At 45.8% G+C, this 15295-nt stretch overlaps 1 protein-coding gene across 10 annotated transcripts in view; it reads left to right on the top strand.

The window, feature by feature from the left end:
• Positions 1-5212: 5212 nt before the first annotated feature.
• The window catches only part of UBL7 (ubiquitin like 7), a 15561-nt gene continuing 5478 nt past the window's right edge, over positions 5213-15295 (top strand). For 3 of the 10 annotated variants that reach the window (XM_040257239.1, XM_040257244.1, XM_040257238.1), the window contains exons 1-9: positions 5213-5291; positions 6642-6854; positions 8610-8729; positions 12225-12307; positions 13069-13153; positions 13669-13726; positions 14465-14598; positions 14854-14903; positions 15144-15295. The exon at positions 15144-15295 ends at the window's right edge or, in 1 of these variants, runs on beyond it. In XM_040257239.1, coding sequence (XP_040113173.1) covers positions 5252-5291; positions 6642-6854; positions 8610-8729; positions 12225-12307; positions 13069-13153; positions 13669-13726; positions 14465-14598; positions 14854-14903; positions 15144-15295 — 935 coding nt within the window. In that variant the 5' untranslated portion in view covers positions 5213-5251. Of the gene's footprint in view, positions 5342-6641; positions 6855-8609; positions 8730-12224; positions 12308-13068; positions 13154-13668; positions 13727-14464; positions 14599-14853 lie in introns of all 10 variants that reach the window. The other 7 variants (XR_005723963.1, XM_040257241.1, XM_040257240.1 and 4 more) reach the window with 5 other exon arrangements.

Genomic DNA, 15295 nt, shown 5'->3' with positions numbered 1-15295 from the left:
CTTTCTGTAAAAGAATGAATTTGATTAAAAATTTAAAACTGTAGACCTCAAGTGACATGTTGTCTGCTTTTCCCCCTTATTAAAAAAGCAGACTTCAGCTAGTCAACTTCACTCACACAAAGTCACTGACTATACACTTCCTCCTGCCACTGAATCTTTAGTTTCTTAATAGAATGCCCCAGTTTAACTGTATGTTAAAATGCAGATCTCAGGACCAATCTTTTGGACATTTCTGGGAAAGTTTGGCCACAAAGTTACACAAAGTACAGTGCTAGGGTTTCAAATTCTCAGGGAAGACTATTCCTTCATACATCAACTTCCCTTTCACTGCCCTGCCTTCCGAGCCAGAGAACTTTCCTTGTCTTCTTAGTGCTGATGCATGGTTTTGAGTTTTTTGTTCTTTTTGTATTCTGCCCTTTTACTTAGGATGCAGCTCTTTTAACATTTTCAACTTTATGTAGTGGTATGTGGTATCAGTTTTAATTGCTCAGATGCCCAGTCCAGTGTTTTGCTGTTAAAACAAAAATCTCCAAGCAAGGCTTCCAGCACCACTTACCTCTCTGTAAAGGTGATCATCAGCTTCCAAAGCTCACTGCCTTTTTCCAGTTACCCCTTCATTTCTGGTGTCAGAAGAGTCCCCACAAATGTGTGTTTTGTTTTTTTTTTTAATTGGAGGATAATTGCTTTACAATGTTGTGCTGGTTTCTGCCATCTAACAATGGGAATCAGCCATAAGTATAGATATATGTTCCCTCCCTTTTGAACCTCCCTCCTACTCCCACCTCCAATCCCATCCCTCTAGGCATCACAGAGTGCTAGGCTCCCTGTGTGTGATTTTTAATAAATGCATATTATTTTATACATTTTTGTTTGTAGCAGGAGTACTTGCAGATGATTTTCATTTGCTATCTTGCCAGACCTAGAAACTGCCATATTAATTGTATAAAGTTATTTTAAAAATGTACACTCTTATAATTTGCTTTCCAATAGCTAATGATTGGGCAAACAGTCTCTTGAAGGATTAATGAAAAACTTTTCACTACTTTCTCAGGGAAAGCTAATGAGGGTATTGTCTCCAAATATGGACAGACTGACTGAAGGACTGGGCCTGGACACTTTCTTTTTTACCAAGTATGGTCATCCTTCTTTGTCTTCTGTCCAGACCTCTAATTCTATCTGGAATCTGGACCTGCTTCTGACCACAGCACCTACTTGGTAAACTGGTTCCCAAAGAACCTGTTTGGTCCTGGGTTACATCTTCATTCATTTACTCATTTAATAACCTATCATTACAAAACTCAGAGAGGCTTACCTCCTTTCCTCGGAGCAACAAGCCATAGCAAGACAACCACATTTGGTAGATGACTTATTTACTCAATATCTGTTTATTGCTTCTCTACTAAGTGCCAGGTCCTGGTCAACTGCTGAAGATAAAGTGGAGGGTAAGATAGTCATTGCTCATTCTCTTATGGAGCGGATAATGAAATCATCAAAACAAAAACCTCATGAGCACCTAGTATACTTAGATCCACTGTGAGGAAAACAAGATGATGACGGGGTCTTCATTTCACATGCTAGCAAGGTTATGCTCCAAATCCTTCAAGCTGGGATTCAATAGCACGTGAACCGAGAACTTCCAGAGGTACAAGCTGGCAGAGGAACCAGAGATCAAATTGCCAACATTTGTTGGATCATGGAGAAAGCAATGGAGTTCCAGAAAAACACCTACTTCTGCTTCATCAGGTCCACTAAAGCCTTTTATTGTGTGGATCACAACAAACTGGAAAATTCTTAAAGAGATAGGAATACCAGACCATCTTACCTGTCTTCTGACTGGTTCAAAATTGGGAAAGGAGTATGTACGTGGTAGTATATTGTCACCCTGCTTATTTAACTAATATGCAGAGTACACCATGTGAAATGCTGGACTGGATGAATCACAAGCTGGAATCAAGATTGCCAAGAGAAATATCAATAATCTCAGATATGCAGATGATACCACTATAATGGCAGAAAGTGAAGAGGAACTAAAGAGCCTCTCGATGAGGATGAAAGAGGACAGTGAAAAAGCTGGCTTGAAACATAACATTCAAAAAACTAAGATCATGGCATCTGACCCATCAGTTCAGTTCAGTCATGTCCAACTCTTTGTGACCCCAGGCTTCCCTGATCCTATCACTTCATGGCAAATAGAAGGGGAAAAAAGTGGAAGCAGCAACAGATTTCATTTTCTTGGGCTCCAAAATTACTGCACATGATGACTGCAACCATGAAATTAAAAGAGGCTTGCTTCTTGGAAGGAAAGCTATGACAAACCTCACTTTGCTGACAAAAGTCCGTATAGTCAAACCTATGGTTTTCCCAGTAGTCACATACAGATGTGAACAGTGGACCATAAAGAAGGCTGAATACTAAAGAATTGATGCTTTCAAATTGTGGTGTTGGAGATGACTCTTGAGCGTCCCCTGGACAGCAAGATCAAACCAGTCAATCCTAAAGGATATCAACCCTGAATATTCATTAGAAGGACTCATGCTGAAGCTCCAATACTTTGGCTACCTGATAAGAGCTGACTCACTGGAAAAGGCCCTGATGCTGAAAAAGATTGAAGGCCAAAGTAGGGGGTGGCAGAGGATGAGATGGTTAGATAGCATCACTGACTCAAGGGACATGAATTTGAGCAAACTCTGAGAGACAGTGGAGGACAGAGGAGCCTGGTGTGCTGCAGTCCATGGGGTGGGAAAGAGTCAGATAAAACTCAGCAACTGAACAACAGCAACAATGAGGAACCCAGGCTTTAGGAAAATGGGGTGATATTCGTGAAAATCTCCTATATTAAAAGAGTTCAGTTCAGTCATTCAGTTGAGTCCAACTCCTTGTGACCCCATGGACTGCAGCATGCCAAGCTACCCTGTTCATCACCAACTTCCAGAGCTTGCTCAAACTCAAGTCCATCGAGTCGGTGATGTCATCCAACCACCTCATCCTCTGTTGTCCCCTTCTCCTCCTGCCCTCAATCATTCCCAGCATCAGGGTCTTTTCAAATGAGTCAGTTCTTCGCATCAGGTGGCCAAAGTATTGGAGCTTCAGTATCAGTCCTTCCAATGAATATTCAGGACTGATTTCCTTTAGGATTAACTGGTTTGATCTCTGTGCAGTCCAAGGGACTCTCAAGAGTCTTCTCCAACATCGCAGTTCAAAAGCATCACTTCATCAGTGCTCAGCTTTCTTTATGGTCCAACTCTTACATCCACACATGACTACTGGAAAAACCATAGCTTTGACTAGATGGACCTTTTGTCTCTGCTTTTTAACATGCTGTTTGTCATAGCTTTTCTTCCAAGAAGCAAGCATCTTTTAATTTCATGGCTGCACTCACCATCTGCAGTGATTCTGAAGCCCAAGAGAATAAAGTCTGCCACTGTTTCTATTATTTCCCCATGTATTTGCCATGAAGTAATAGTACCGGATGCCATGATCTTAGTTTTTTGAAGAAGGAGGTTTGGTATTCCCATCACTTTAAGAATTCTGAGTGCTGAGTTTTAAGCACTCTCCTCTTTCACTTTCAGTTTTCTCACTCTCCTCTTTCACTTTCATCAAGAGGCTCTTTAGTTCCTCTTCACTTTCTGCCATCAGGGTGGTGTCATCTGCATATCTGAGGTTATTGATATTTCTCCCAGCAATCTTGATTCCAGCTTGTGCTTCATCCAGCCCAGCATTTCACATGATGTACTCTGCATATACGTTAAATAAGCAGGGTGACAACATACAGCCTTGACTTACTCTTTTCCTAATTTGGAACCAGTCTGTTCTTCCATGTCCAGTTCTAACTGTTTCCTCTTGACCTGCATACAGATTTCTCAGGAGGCAGGTAAGGTGGTCTGATATTCCCATTGCTTTTTCAGTTTACTGAAGAATAGAGTAGTAATTAGCTCCAGTGCTAGGCCCTCCCAGAACCTGCAGTTTATCTGCTCTCCATAGTCAAGCTATCCTGCTCAGTTGTTGCTTTAGTTTCAGTCCGTACACTGGAATGTTGCCGTCCTGCTTTTACGTTTGTGCACGTCAAATCAGTCTTTAGTTGCTAGGATCGACCTCATTATTTTCTTATATATTTACCTGTTTTTTTTTTTTTTTTTTTTGCTTTCCTTAGTCCTTGAAGGAGTTCCTCCAGGAGAATTCGAACAGAATAGTTTATCTAATTCTAACCTCTGGGCAAAAAAATCTATTCTAACTATGCATCTAAATTACACTCGACTGTACAATACCAGTTTTACGCACGGGATTTAAGTATTCGCATATTTTCATATCCACGAAGGGCTCCTGAAAGCAATCCCCTGCGGATACCATGGACGACTGTATGCAGTTTCTCTGAGAGTTCAGTGAAATTCCCCTTCCCGAACTAATTCTATGAATGACTGATATAAACCCCACTAATGCACGTTGGGGTGTACCAGGAACCCTTGGAAACTTCTCTCAACGTACCAACTTTTAGAGGAAGTCATCGTTGGGTTCCTAGTATGCCTTCACAGGCATGTTCGCCACGAAAAGCCAGAAGCGAGGAGCACAAAGGAAGCTGACTTCAATCAAAGACAGGCCGTTTCCTGGTAGGATTACAAGGCTGGGGCGAATCTGAAGAGGCCGCTCCGGAAAGGGTCCTTGCCGAGCGACGACGGGTCGAAGCGGGAGACCCAGGACCGAGAGTCCGGAAACCGGCGTTCCCATCTGCAGCGCTGTACGGACCTGGCGTAACCTGCGGACTCTGCATGCGTACCAGAACATTGAAGGAATCGCGGAGCTGTAAACATCACACCTGGAACCCACCTGTCAATGCAGGAGACAAAAGAGACGCCGGTTCGATCCCTGGGTCGGGAAGATCTCCTAGAGAAGGGCGTGGCAACCCACTCCAGTATTCTTGCCTGGAGAATTTCACGAACAGAAGGGTCTGGCGGGCTGCAGTGCGTGGGGTCGCAAAGAGTCGGACAGGACCGAAGCGACTTAGCACGCGCGCACGCAAACCTCACGTCAGACCTCGTTCCCGTGACCTGTGCCTTGGAAGACTGACTGATACATAAGGCTCTCACGCCAAAGCACGAAGACACCCTCGCGCCTGGACCTTCAAATTGCAGAGGAGCCACACCCCCGGAAACCGGAAGCTTTACAACTAGCTCCCCCTTGCCGGCCGGCTGTTTATAAAGGGGCGGGGGTGGGGGCGGGGTGGTGGGGAGCCGCCTCAGGAACTGCAACTCCCAGAATGCAGCGCGGAGCTTCCGGTTTCCGGCGAGAGGACCTGAGTGAGTGTTTACATCGGCGGCCCTGCGGCCGGGTTCCTTCCGCGGGACGGGTGAGGGCGCTGGGTCCCGGGCCGCGCGGGATCGACCTGTGGTGACTAGTTAGCTGGTTCTGTGGGAGTGGAGGGGTCGTCACCAAAGAGATAGTGTCCCTGTCGCGATATTAACTATCAGTGACCTTGGGCCGCTGACTTCACCTTTCTAGATCTCGGTTCCTTCTGCTGTAATATGTAGATGAAAATGCCTGTCTCAGAAGAGTTGTGAGGATTAAATGATATATAGTATATTAAAAGGTCCATTTCCTTCCTCGCCATCAACCTGGAGATGGAAGGTTTGAGGGTGCCTTAGGATCTGCTGCACAGCCTCGAAACCTTTTCTTTCCTCTTCCAAAGAAGCCACTTTGGAAGCAATAATAATTCTAACAAGGGCTTGTCTTGTCTTATTTCTCCCAACCGCCGGGTTTCTGATTCATTTTCTGGGTACCCATAAATACCGGGCATTGAATCAATAGAGACAAAATTCTAGTCTTTGCTTTCAAGAGGCTCTAAGAATGAGATGCAGAGACGATTGAGAAGTAAATAGTACAGGTATTTGTAACCCTTTGTCATGAGGGAATGTGACAACAACAGAGGGGGGAAAGAGTGAAAGAGAGTAGAGGAGGTTGTGTTTGAGTTGCTCTTGATGGGAGTTTGATTAGAGAGGGAAGAGGGAAGAGGAGTTATATGCAGAGTTAGCAGATGAGCAGAGTCGGGGAGAGCTTTGTTTTGAATCCAGGCTTGGTGGGGGTGGACTTAAGTGTTGGGAAGGGTGGGGCAGTCCAGAACTCTTGAGGGAAAGGCTGGTAGAGAGAACAGATGTGAATGTTTTTGAAAGCCAGGCTGTGGTGTTTAGACTTATTCATAGAAGTGATTTGATTTCTAAACAGAGGAGTATATTGATCAGATCTGCATTTTAAAATGATGAGTGGCAGCATGGATATTTAACTGGGAGAAGCAGGAGGCAGGGAGCTTCTGGTAAAGCTGTTGTTGTGGTTAAAGCAAAAGTTGATGAAGAAACACGGAGTGTATGTAATGTAAGGGAGAGGGTTGGATGATCTCATTTGAACCTCACAACGCTCCTGTTAGGTGGGATGGCATTTTTATGTCCACTGTAAAGCCAAAGAGGCTTGGAGAGCTGAAGTTTCCTGCTGCCATAGAATGAGTCGAAAGAGGACCTCAGATTCTAGTTCAGGCCTCCTGATGCTGCAGCTTGAGCTTTTCCAACAGAGTCACAGAGAATTCTCATTCAACCCTCTGGTGGGGTGGGGGTGGTGTAGGTCTGTGCTTTAACCACTAAGGCTTTATTCCTTTACAGGGAGAAAGAGAGAGCGCGAAAGAGAGAGGATGTCTCTCTCAGATTGGCACCTGGCAGTGAAGCTGGCTGACCAGCCACTTGCCCCCAAATCTATTCTTCGGTTGCCAGAGACAGAGCTCGGAGAATACTCCCTGGGGGGATATAGTATTTCATTTCTGAAGCAGCTTATTGCTGGCAAACTCCAGGAGTCTGTTCCAGACCCTGAGCTGATTGGTGAGTCTCTGTGGACTGGGGATGGGCTTCTGCTCTGATTCTTTTGGGGGAGAATCATTCTGAAATCACAAGGGTTTGGGATTTGTTGTCTCATAATGTAAACACTGGGCTGCCCTGGTGGATCAGTGGTAAGGAATCTGCCTACCTATGCAGGAGATGTGGGTTCAGTCCCTGGGTTGTGAAGATCCCCTGAAGAACGAAATGGCAACCCAATCCAGTATCCTTGCCTGGGAGATGCCATGGGAGGAGGAGCCTGATGGGCTACAATCCATGGGGTCGCAAAAGAGTCTGACTTAGAGACTAAATGAAAACATATGTTAAGCTGGGAAGTGATTGTTGTTAGGTGAATAGAAACAAATCATATAATAAAACTGTTGGTTGCCATTTTAGCTGTACAATAAACTGAAATACTTCATCACAACATTCCTTAACTATGACATTCTTTGAAAGAGCAAGAACTTGGGTTGGAAGGAGGTGCTAGCTAGGGAAAGGCCCTTAGTATGTGGCATTTGAGGTAGGTCTTAAGGGATGGTTAGAAGGATTGTTGGTTGGTTGGTTAGAGGGAAAGTGAAAGTGAAGTCCTCAGTGGTGTCTGACTCTTTGCAACCCCGTGGACTGTAGCCCACCATGCTCCTCTGTCCATGGGATTTTCCAGGCAAGAGTACTGGAGTGGGTTGCCATTTCCTTCTCCAGAGGATCTTCCCAACGCAAGGATCGAACCCAGGTCTCCCGCATTGTAAGCAAGACAGTTTACCGTCTGACCCACCAAAAAGGAGAGATGGCAAGGGCATGCTAGGTGGAGGAAGAAGGAATTTAAATATAGTTTATTTCTTTCTCTTTTTTATTTTTGACTATGCTGTGTGGTGTGCAGAATCTTTGTTGCCTGACCAGGGATCAAACCCTGGACTCCAGCATTACTTTCAGAAAGTGAATATAATTAAATTATATTATTAATGCAATGGCATATAAACTAGAAAAATGGTATAAACTGGCAAAAAGTATATTTTCAGTCATGCACGTTAAGTCTCTTCCGTTGTGTCCAACTCTTTGCAACCCCATGGACTGTAGCTCACCAGGCTCCTCTGTCCATGGGATTCTCCAACCCAGCTGGACCGTGGGTTTCTATGTCTTCCTCCAGAGGATCTTCTTAATCCAGGGATCAAACTCATGTCTCTTAAGTCTTCTGCACTGGCAGGTGGGTCCTTTACCACTAGTGCTACCTGGGAAGCCATATATTATTAATACAATGGCATATAAACAGGCAAAATGGTATAAGCTGGCAAAAAAAGGGCTGTTAGTCATAAAAACAGGGGGTTCATTCTTTTTTATTGTTACATTTTCCCATTCATTTAAATGGTGCAGTCTCCATGATGTTAAGCTCTAGAGTTTTCCTGTGCATAGATTCTGTATTTTATCAATTTGTGCTTGTAACAATTGTTATTAAAATGTATTTGTTTATTTATTTTGCATTGGGGTATAGTCCATTAACATTGTTGTGGTAGTTTCAGGTGAACAGTGAAGGGAGTCAGCCATACATATATATACATGTGTCCATTTTCCCCCGGCCCCACTCCCATCCAGGCTGGCAAAATGTATTTATTAAGTAAGAGTACTATTTAAAGCATATACCATTTTCTAGGTATCTGTCCAATCAAGATAAGGTTCTTAGGGGACAAAAGTCATTTAAATTGTTATGAAGAGTAAAATATAAATGAATGGTTCTTTTTTTTTTTTTTACCTCTCCCCCCTCCCCAGATCTGATATACTGTGGCCGGAAGCTAAAAGATGATCAGACCCTTGACTTTTATGGCATTCAACCTGGATCCACAGTCCATGTTCTGCGCAAGTCCTGGCCTGAGCCCGACCAGAAGCCGGGTGAGTGTTGGCTCTTAGACAGGCAGTGCTTCTGAAATGTCTGTAAGGGAAGGAGGGTCTGTGTGTCCTTGAGGCAAGGGCCTGGGTGGAACATAGGGGAGATTTACTGAGATGATAATAAAGAACATCTTTATCATTTATTGGATTAGACACTTCGATGAATAGTGTAATTTTGATTTTCTTGCTGCCAGCAGCCACTAACAGAAGGCACTTTTTAAGTTCATTACCCGTTGTTTTAGTGGGATGGAGAGGATGTATCTATTTAAATTCCTTTAGGGCAACAGTTTGTTTCTCAGCAAACCTTATATTTTTTGGTTATTTTTGTTCTCATTAGAAAGAAGCTGAAAACTCCTTGCCCTTCCTCTAAATGTTATGGTGTGTTCTCATGTTCGCAAATCTTCCCACAAACTGCCTCAGGCGGGTGATTTGTTCAGTCACCTCACTCCTGCTAATTTATTTTCCTGGAGTTTGAGAATATTTGAATGGTATGAAAGTAGCTCTTGGAGGAAACATACAAAGCCTCTCATGCCTTTCTGACTTATTGATAAAAGGTGCTGCTTGGAAGTCTTTTTTTTTTTTTTTTTTAATTAATTAATTAATTTATTTTTAATTTTTACTTTATGGAAGTCTTAATTTAAATTTCGCATCTGTGTTTTAAAAGCCTCCCTGAGGATAAAGCTAAGCTGTGTAGGAGATTAGCTTTGTTAAAAACGGTCAGTTTGGCATATTTTAATAATGTTCACAATTGCTGTGACTGGTTATCAGCTTGAAATTCTCCCTCTTTTCAATTCTAAACATAAAGGACAAAAAGATCTTCTTTTGTACCCTGATGGGAAGTGAGAAAGCGAAGGCAGTCTCTGGTATCCAGGGGCTGGCCTGGCCTTCAGCTAGGCCTTGAATCGTGAACAATTTCATAGGTCACCAGCATCTACAAGGCCACTCACTCTGGGGCTGTAACAGATCCAGATAAAAACAAGATTTCTTCTCATTTCTGAACAGAGCCATAAACCTGCACGTTGACCAACCACAGAAATGACCAAATTACCCTCTATCCTGCCTATTAGGAGTGACTGCTGTTTCTTCATTAATTTCAGCTTTCATCTTGCTCTAGTTTTCCTTCCTTCTAGATAAGAATTATTAAGATACCTAATCATAAAATCACCCCCACTTCCTGACAGCCTCCAATCCACAACAAAACCCTGCTTCCTTAAGCTTCCCCCACCGAGTCCCCTAACTAAAGCCCAAATCCTCTGAGTCCCTTCTAGCATGTTCTTGTTGAGATGCCCCATGGTTCTGGTGATGCATGTCCCCTCTGTAAGAGCAGTAAACACACCTTGCACAGCTGCAGGTGTGCCCCTCTGGTCTTTGGCTGGAGGGGATTGACAGACGGAAAGGAGCATTTGTTGCTTCTTCCAGCCAGATTGTTGCTGTTTGATATCTCATTTAATCAAGTGGCTCAGCAGGTCAGGTAACAGTATTAGCATTTTATACATGAAGAAAAAGAGAGTTAGAAAGGTTTTCATTCAAGGTCATCTGCTTAGAAAAATGAATGCAAAAGCTGGGATGTGAATCCATATTTTCCTGGCTCAAGAGTATTCTTTCCACTGGGCTGGCTGCCTCCCACTTCCAAAGGATGAGATTAGCTCAGAAACATTAAAGAGACAACCTGTAACTCTTAGCTGATTATGGGCTTAAGATTTCGAGTCCTTTTTATCCCCTGGAAATTTATTTTTGAAACAAATGGACTTTTTATTCAGAGGGGAAAATAAACTTTTGGATTTGAAAAGAAACTTTTGTGATGGCATTTTAGATATTTTATCCTTGAGTGTTCTTTCAAAAGGAAGCACATTTCTTTATCTTCCATCAGATTAGATCCTGTAGGAGGAGAAAGTGTCAGTTGCTTCCTTCCCACCTGGATCCCTTTGGTGGTTCTCTGCAGAAGGTTGCACATCCCTTTAGGATCTCACGTAGGCCTGCTGTTTGAGCAGGGTTATGTACCCTGAGCTCTAGCACAGAAACAGCTTAGTGTTCCTTCAAAGCACCTCATGCGTATATTCTCCCAAGCCTTTGCACTTGTTTTCATTTAGGCCTACAATACCTTTCCCCCTAGTCACCGTCTGTTCTACCTTCAATACTCCTCTCAAACGTTCTCTCCTGGGGGGTGTGATCCTCCCTGTCAGTGGTGCTGTCTGCCTCCATGTGCCTAATGCCCTCACTGTGGTTCATGTCTCTGTTGTGGAAGCCCTCAGCGTGGTATTTGGTAACTGTGTATGTGTGTTTGATTCTGTCTCATTTCTCCTACTGTCTTAAGAGTTCCTTGATGACAGGGACTCTTACTTTTTACACTTTTCTGTGTGTTGCACAAAACAAGATTCACTGCAAAAGCATGGAGTAAATGCTTAGCACAAATTTGTTTAACGAATAAGCCAGGTAGCTTACTTCAGGGGAATATTTTTCAAAAGAGACAATCCTCATGATTAGAACAATAGGTAAGGGTGTGGTTGCCACACAGAACTCCAGGGGTGCCATTCTCCTTGCTTTGGGAATCGTGCCTTTGGAGTTGAGCAGTGTAAGGCCATATAGTCACAAATAGCCTTCCTGGGTGAGGGTCATCACACTTTAAAAAAAAAGTATGATGCAGGATGGACTTCCTGCCTACTCCCCCTTCTTTTACTGAAATTTCTATGAAATGGGCTGATGTCCTAAATTATCTGTGAAGTGGGCGGATGTCCTAAATAGTAAAGTGACCAAGTAAAACTCAGACAACTGCCAGACTTTCCCATATGAATGAGTCATAACGTCCAAAGATCGAAAAGGAACTTTGAGTCCTAGTGATATGCTTGTTTTTGGACATGTGATGAAAGTTTGTTCAGAAGCCTAGAGGTACAATGTTGTTTTGGTTCTTCTTGTATTTGTTTGTTTGTTTTTAATCAAAATAATATTACAGAGGCCTGAAAGAAAATACCCAGGAGAAAACAGTTACCCCCCCCCCCATCCTGTCACCTTGGCTTGTTCCCATCCATCCTTGACCCACACGCACACTGACATCTCATAAAGTTTTACTAGAGAACACCCATACAACTTCATGTTCTATTTCTTTCTCTTAACATATTGTGTCAACATGGCTCCATATTGTTCAGATGGCTTGCAGCACTTATTTTAAATCACTGCACAAAAGTCTACTGAGTTCATTATACCCTCCTCCTTTCCAAGTGTGAAAAGTAGAATTCCTGCAGTGGGACATTGATCAGAACAGTCTCTTTCCTAAGATAAGAATCTCCTCTGCTAGAACTTGAATTTGTTTATCTACTGAAGAGGCTTAAAAAGAGAGTGCAGTTTTCATGTCTGTGGCATAGCTTTTTTTGATTGGGTGCCTATTCTTAGTGGGGTGAGGAGGGAAGAGAACCCGCACCCGGACTCTGGCTGAAGCGATGCTCTGCGACTGTGGCAGGGGTGAGGCCCTGGTCATAGGGTGACTGAGTGTCTCACCCCCAGAACCTGTGGACAAAGTGGCTGCCCTGAGGGAGTTCCGAGTGCTGCATACTGCCCTGCACAGCAGCTCCTCCTACAGGGAGGCGGTGAGTGTGTGCTGAACCCCCTGTGAGACTCTAGGCAGGCCTGCTGGAGAGGGGTGATGCAGAGAGGGAGCCGGAAGCTGGTTGCCATGGCTCCCCAGAGTTCCTTGGGGCGGTTTCGCCATGTCTGTGGGTCCCAGTAGAACCCTGTCTTCACCCAAAGAGGCTCTCAGCTAGGCATTGTTGATTCCCTCTAATGGTAATGATACAGCCTCTCCTGATTGGCCTCATGGAATGAATATAGTTACAGTCAAAGGATCCGTATGCTGTTTCTGCTGGGCCTCATTCTTTGACTTGGACTGAACTGCTTGCCCACTGCTCCTTCCCAGGATCCCCTCACTGGGAAAATGCACTGATGACTTTCCATAGGAGAGTTGATAAGCAAGATGAAGACAGCTGCAAACTTCCCAATATGTATAAATGCAAAATGATAGTTGTTTGGAGATTGAAAAGGACTTTTGGAATCTAGAGAAACCTTTGTTATTGGGCTTATAATAAGAACTTTTATTGTGAAAGCATTAGAACTAGAAATGGGGGAAAGGACCATAGATTGAAGGCTTATTGTGATCTTGCTTTTATGCTGTTTCCCCTCCAGTAAGCCATGATCTCAGAGAAAAAAAGAGGTTCATCTCTTTCCTGGGGCTATTCCATTGTGGTGGTGTGTGTGTAAGCACTTAGAGGAAGGAAGTCCTTCAGCTGTGTGTGGGTATTTCTGAGTGCACCGAGCTAGTGGGAGTGCTCAGCCCTCCCCATTTCTCCTGCAGGTCTTTAAGATGCTCAGCAATAAGGAATCTCTGGATCAGATCATTGTGGCCACCCCAGGCCTCAGCAGTGACCCCATTGCTCTTGGTAAGTGCAAGGCTGAACTGAAGGAAATAGGAACTGTTGAAGAAGGAGAAGCCAGAAGGAGGCAGTTACCTTAAAGAAGCTTTGACACATCATGTGAAGATTCACTGGTCTTGTGGCAGGAGGGGGAGTAATCCAGATGTGTTCCATATACCCAACCCTCCAAGGGCTGCAGCCCCACAGAGAAAATCGTGGCCTAACTAACACCAGAAGTGAGACTGAGGAAGACACGTGAGGGCAGCAGTTAGCCCAAACCACGGCAGTCAGGGAAGACTTCCTGCACACCATGATGGGCGAGGGAAGAGCCTAGAGATACAGGGAAAGAGGCTGGGGCGCTGTGCAGTGTGTAGCCTCCGTGCAGGGCCTAGGGAGCGACATGGAGAACACGTGGGCTGTGCTGCTGGCACGTTGCTGCGCCCACTTTCCACACATATCCCTGTTAGGCTGGTTGCTCCAAGGCCTCCCCTCTGGATCTGGCTAGATTTCCTGTCTCTGAGGTGAGCCCTGTTCTCCTTCAGGGGTTCTCCAGGACAAGGACCTCTTCTCTGTCTTTGCTGACCCCAACATGCTTGATACGTAAGTATACCCATCTTACTAAGGGCGCTTTTTCTCTCCTCATGGTCGGGCCAGAAGCCTAATGGTCGCCCTGGATTCCGCTCTTGGAGCCCATCCCCCAAACTGTCTTCTGAATGTGCCAGGAGGTGTTGAGGAGCCAGGGCTGGAGGAGGGGGTGGGGTGGGGGGAGGTGAGGACAAAGCCCAAGGGCAGGGGCAGGCAGAGGTGGGGGTGAAGCAGTGTCCTGAGGGAGGTGGCTTTGCAGGCCGGGCTCAGTTTAGATCTCATTCAGTAGATATTAGGGAGCCTGTGAAGGATTTTAAGCTGGGAAAGAAATAGGTGCATACGCCCCCAAATTTTAGAGTTGGAAGGGAAAGTAGAGGTTATGTCCCTTTATCTTCAAGTGAAGAAAACAGCCAAACCCTCGGGAGAGAAGGGACCAGTCAAAGACGGCCCGATGAAGTAGTGTTGGAGTCAAGACAGGAGACTACCCCTGAGCCTCTGGGCTGTGCGTGTCCCATCATGCATTGCCAGAGAGGAGAGTGAAGCATCTGTGGGGGTCCCAGGGTGAAGGCCTGCTGATGCTGGAGGCAGAGCAGCAGGAAGACAAGCTGCCTGGAGGGAGGTGCTGAAGACTGGGAAATTTAAGGACAAGCAGGGATGACTTGACTGTTAGGAGGGGTGCCCAGAATTCCTGTCAAACCCAAGGATGCTCTTTCCTTCTTAGTCACCCTTGAGTTTCTTCCTGCTCCGTCTCAGGTTGGTGCCTGCTCACCCTGCCCTGGTCAATGCCATTGTCCTGGTCCTGCACTCGGTGGCAGGCAGCACCCCACTGCCGGGGGCCGACTCCTCTTCCCGGGGCATGCCCTCCAGCGCCTACCGGGACATGCCAGGTGAGCCCCTGGCCTGCGGGACGCGGGCCCCTGGGGAACAGGCAGTGGCCCAGGGCTTTGCTCTACTCGCAGCTATGTATAGTGCTGGCAGAGGGTGTTCCTTGGGAACTCTGGGTTTGAGTCAGGGAGAGCATCTGTCCTGTAATTTTCCAGGGGAGAGATGAGAACATGAATTTGGAGTAACTAGCGCCGAGATGCTGGAGCAGCGCCTGTGCTTCCTGTTCCTCCTCCTGAAATCTGTCCTCCCTCCTCCAGGTGGCTTCCTGTTTGAAGGGCTCTCTGATGATGAGGACGACTTTCACCCGGTAAGTGACCGGGCCGCCTGCCATTTGGGGGAGATGGTGCTGGGGAGGCGCCTTCCCCGGGACCTGGCACGCCCAGCAGGGGGTGGTCAGAGGCCCTGTGGGGGCCCAGGTGTGCCACACTATTGCTGTGACCCTGGCAGCCTGGGGAGTCTCCCCAAGAACTGTTCCTGGAGCAGGGATGGGGTTCTTCTGAGAACCACTCAGGGCTGCCGCCCTGATCTGGGCACCTCCCTTGTCCAGAGTGCCAGGTCCACGCCCTCAAGCAGCACCCCCAGCTCCCGCCCAGCTTCCCTGGGGTACAGTGGAGCTGCTGGGCCCCGGCCCATCACCCAGAGCGAGCTGGCCACTGCCCTGGCCCTGGCCAGCACTCCGGAGAGCAGCTCTCACACGCC

The sequence above is a fragment of the Oryx dammah genome, unplaced genomic scaffold (genome assembly GCF_014754425.2).
Source record: "Oryx dammah isolate SB20612 unplaced genomic scaffold, SCBI_Odam_1.1 HiC_scaffold_16, whole genome shotgun sequence".
NCBI classification, from domain to species: Eukaryota; Metazoa; Chordata; class Mammalia; order Artiodactyla; family Bovidae; genus Oryx; species Oryx dammah.
Note: the sequence above shows the minus strand (reverse complement) of the source record. Positions and strands in the feature narration are given on the sequence as shown.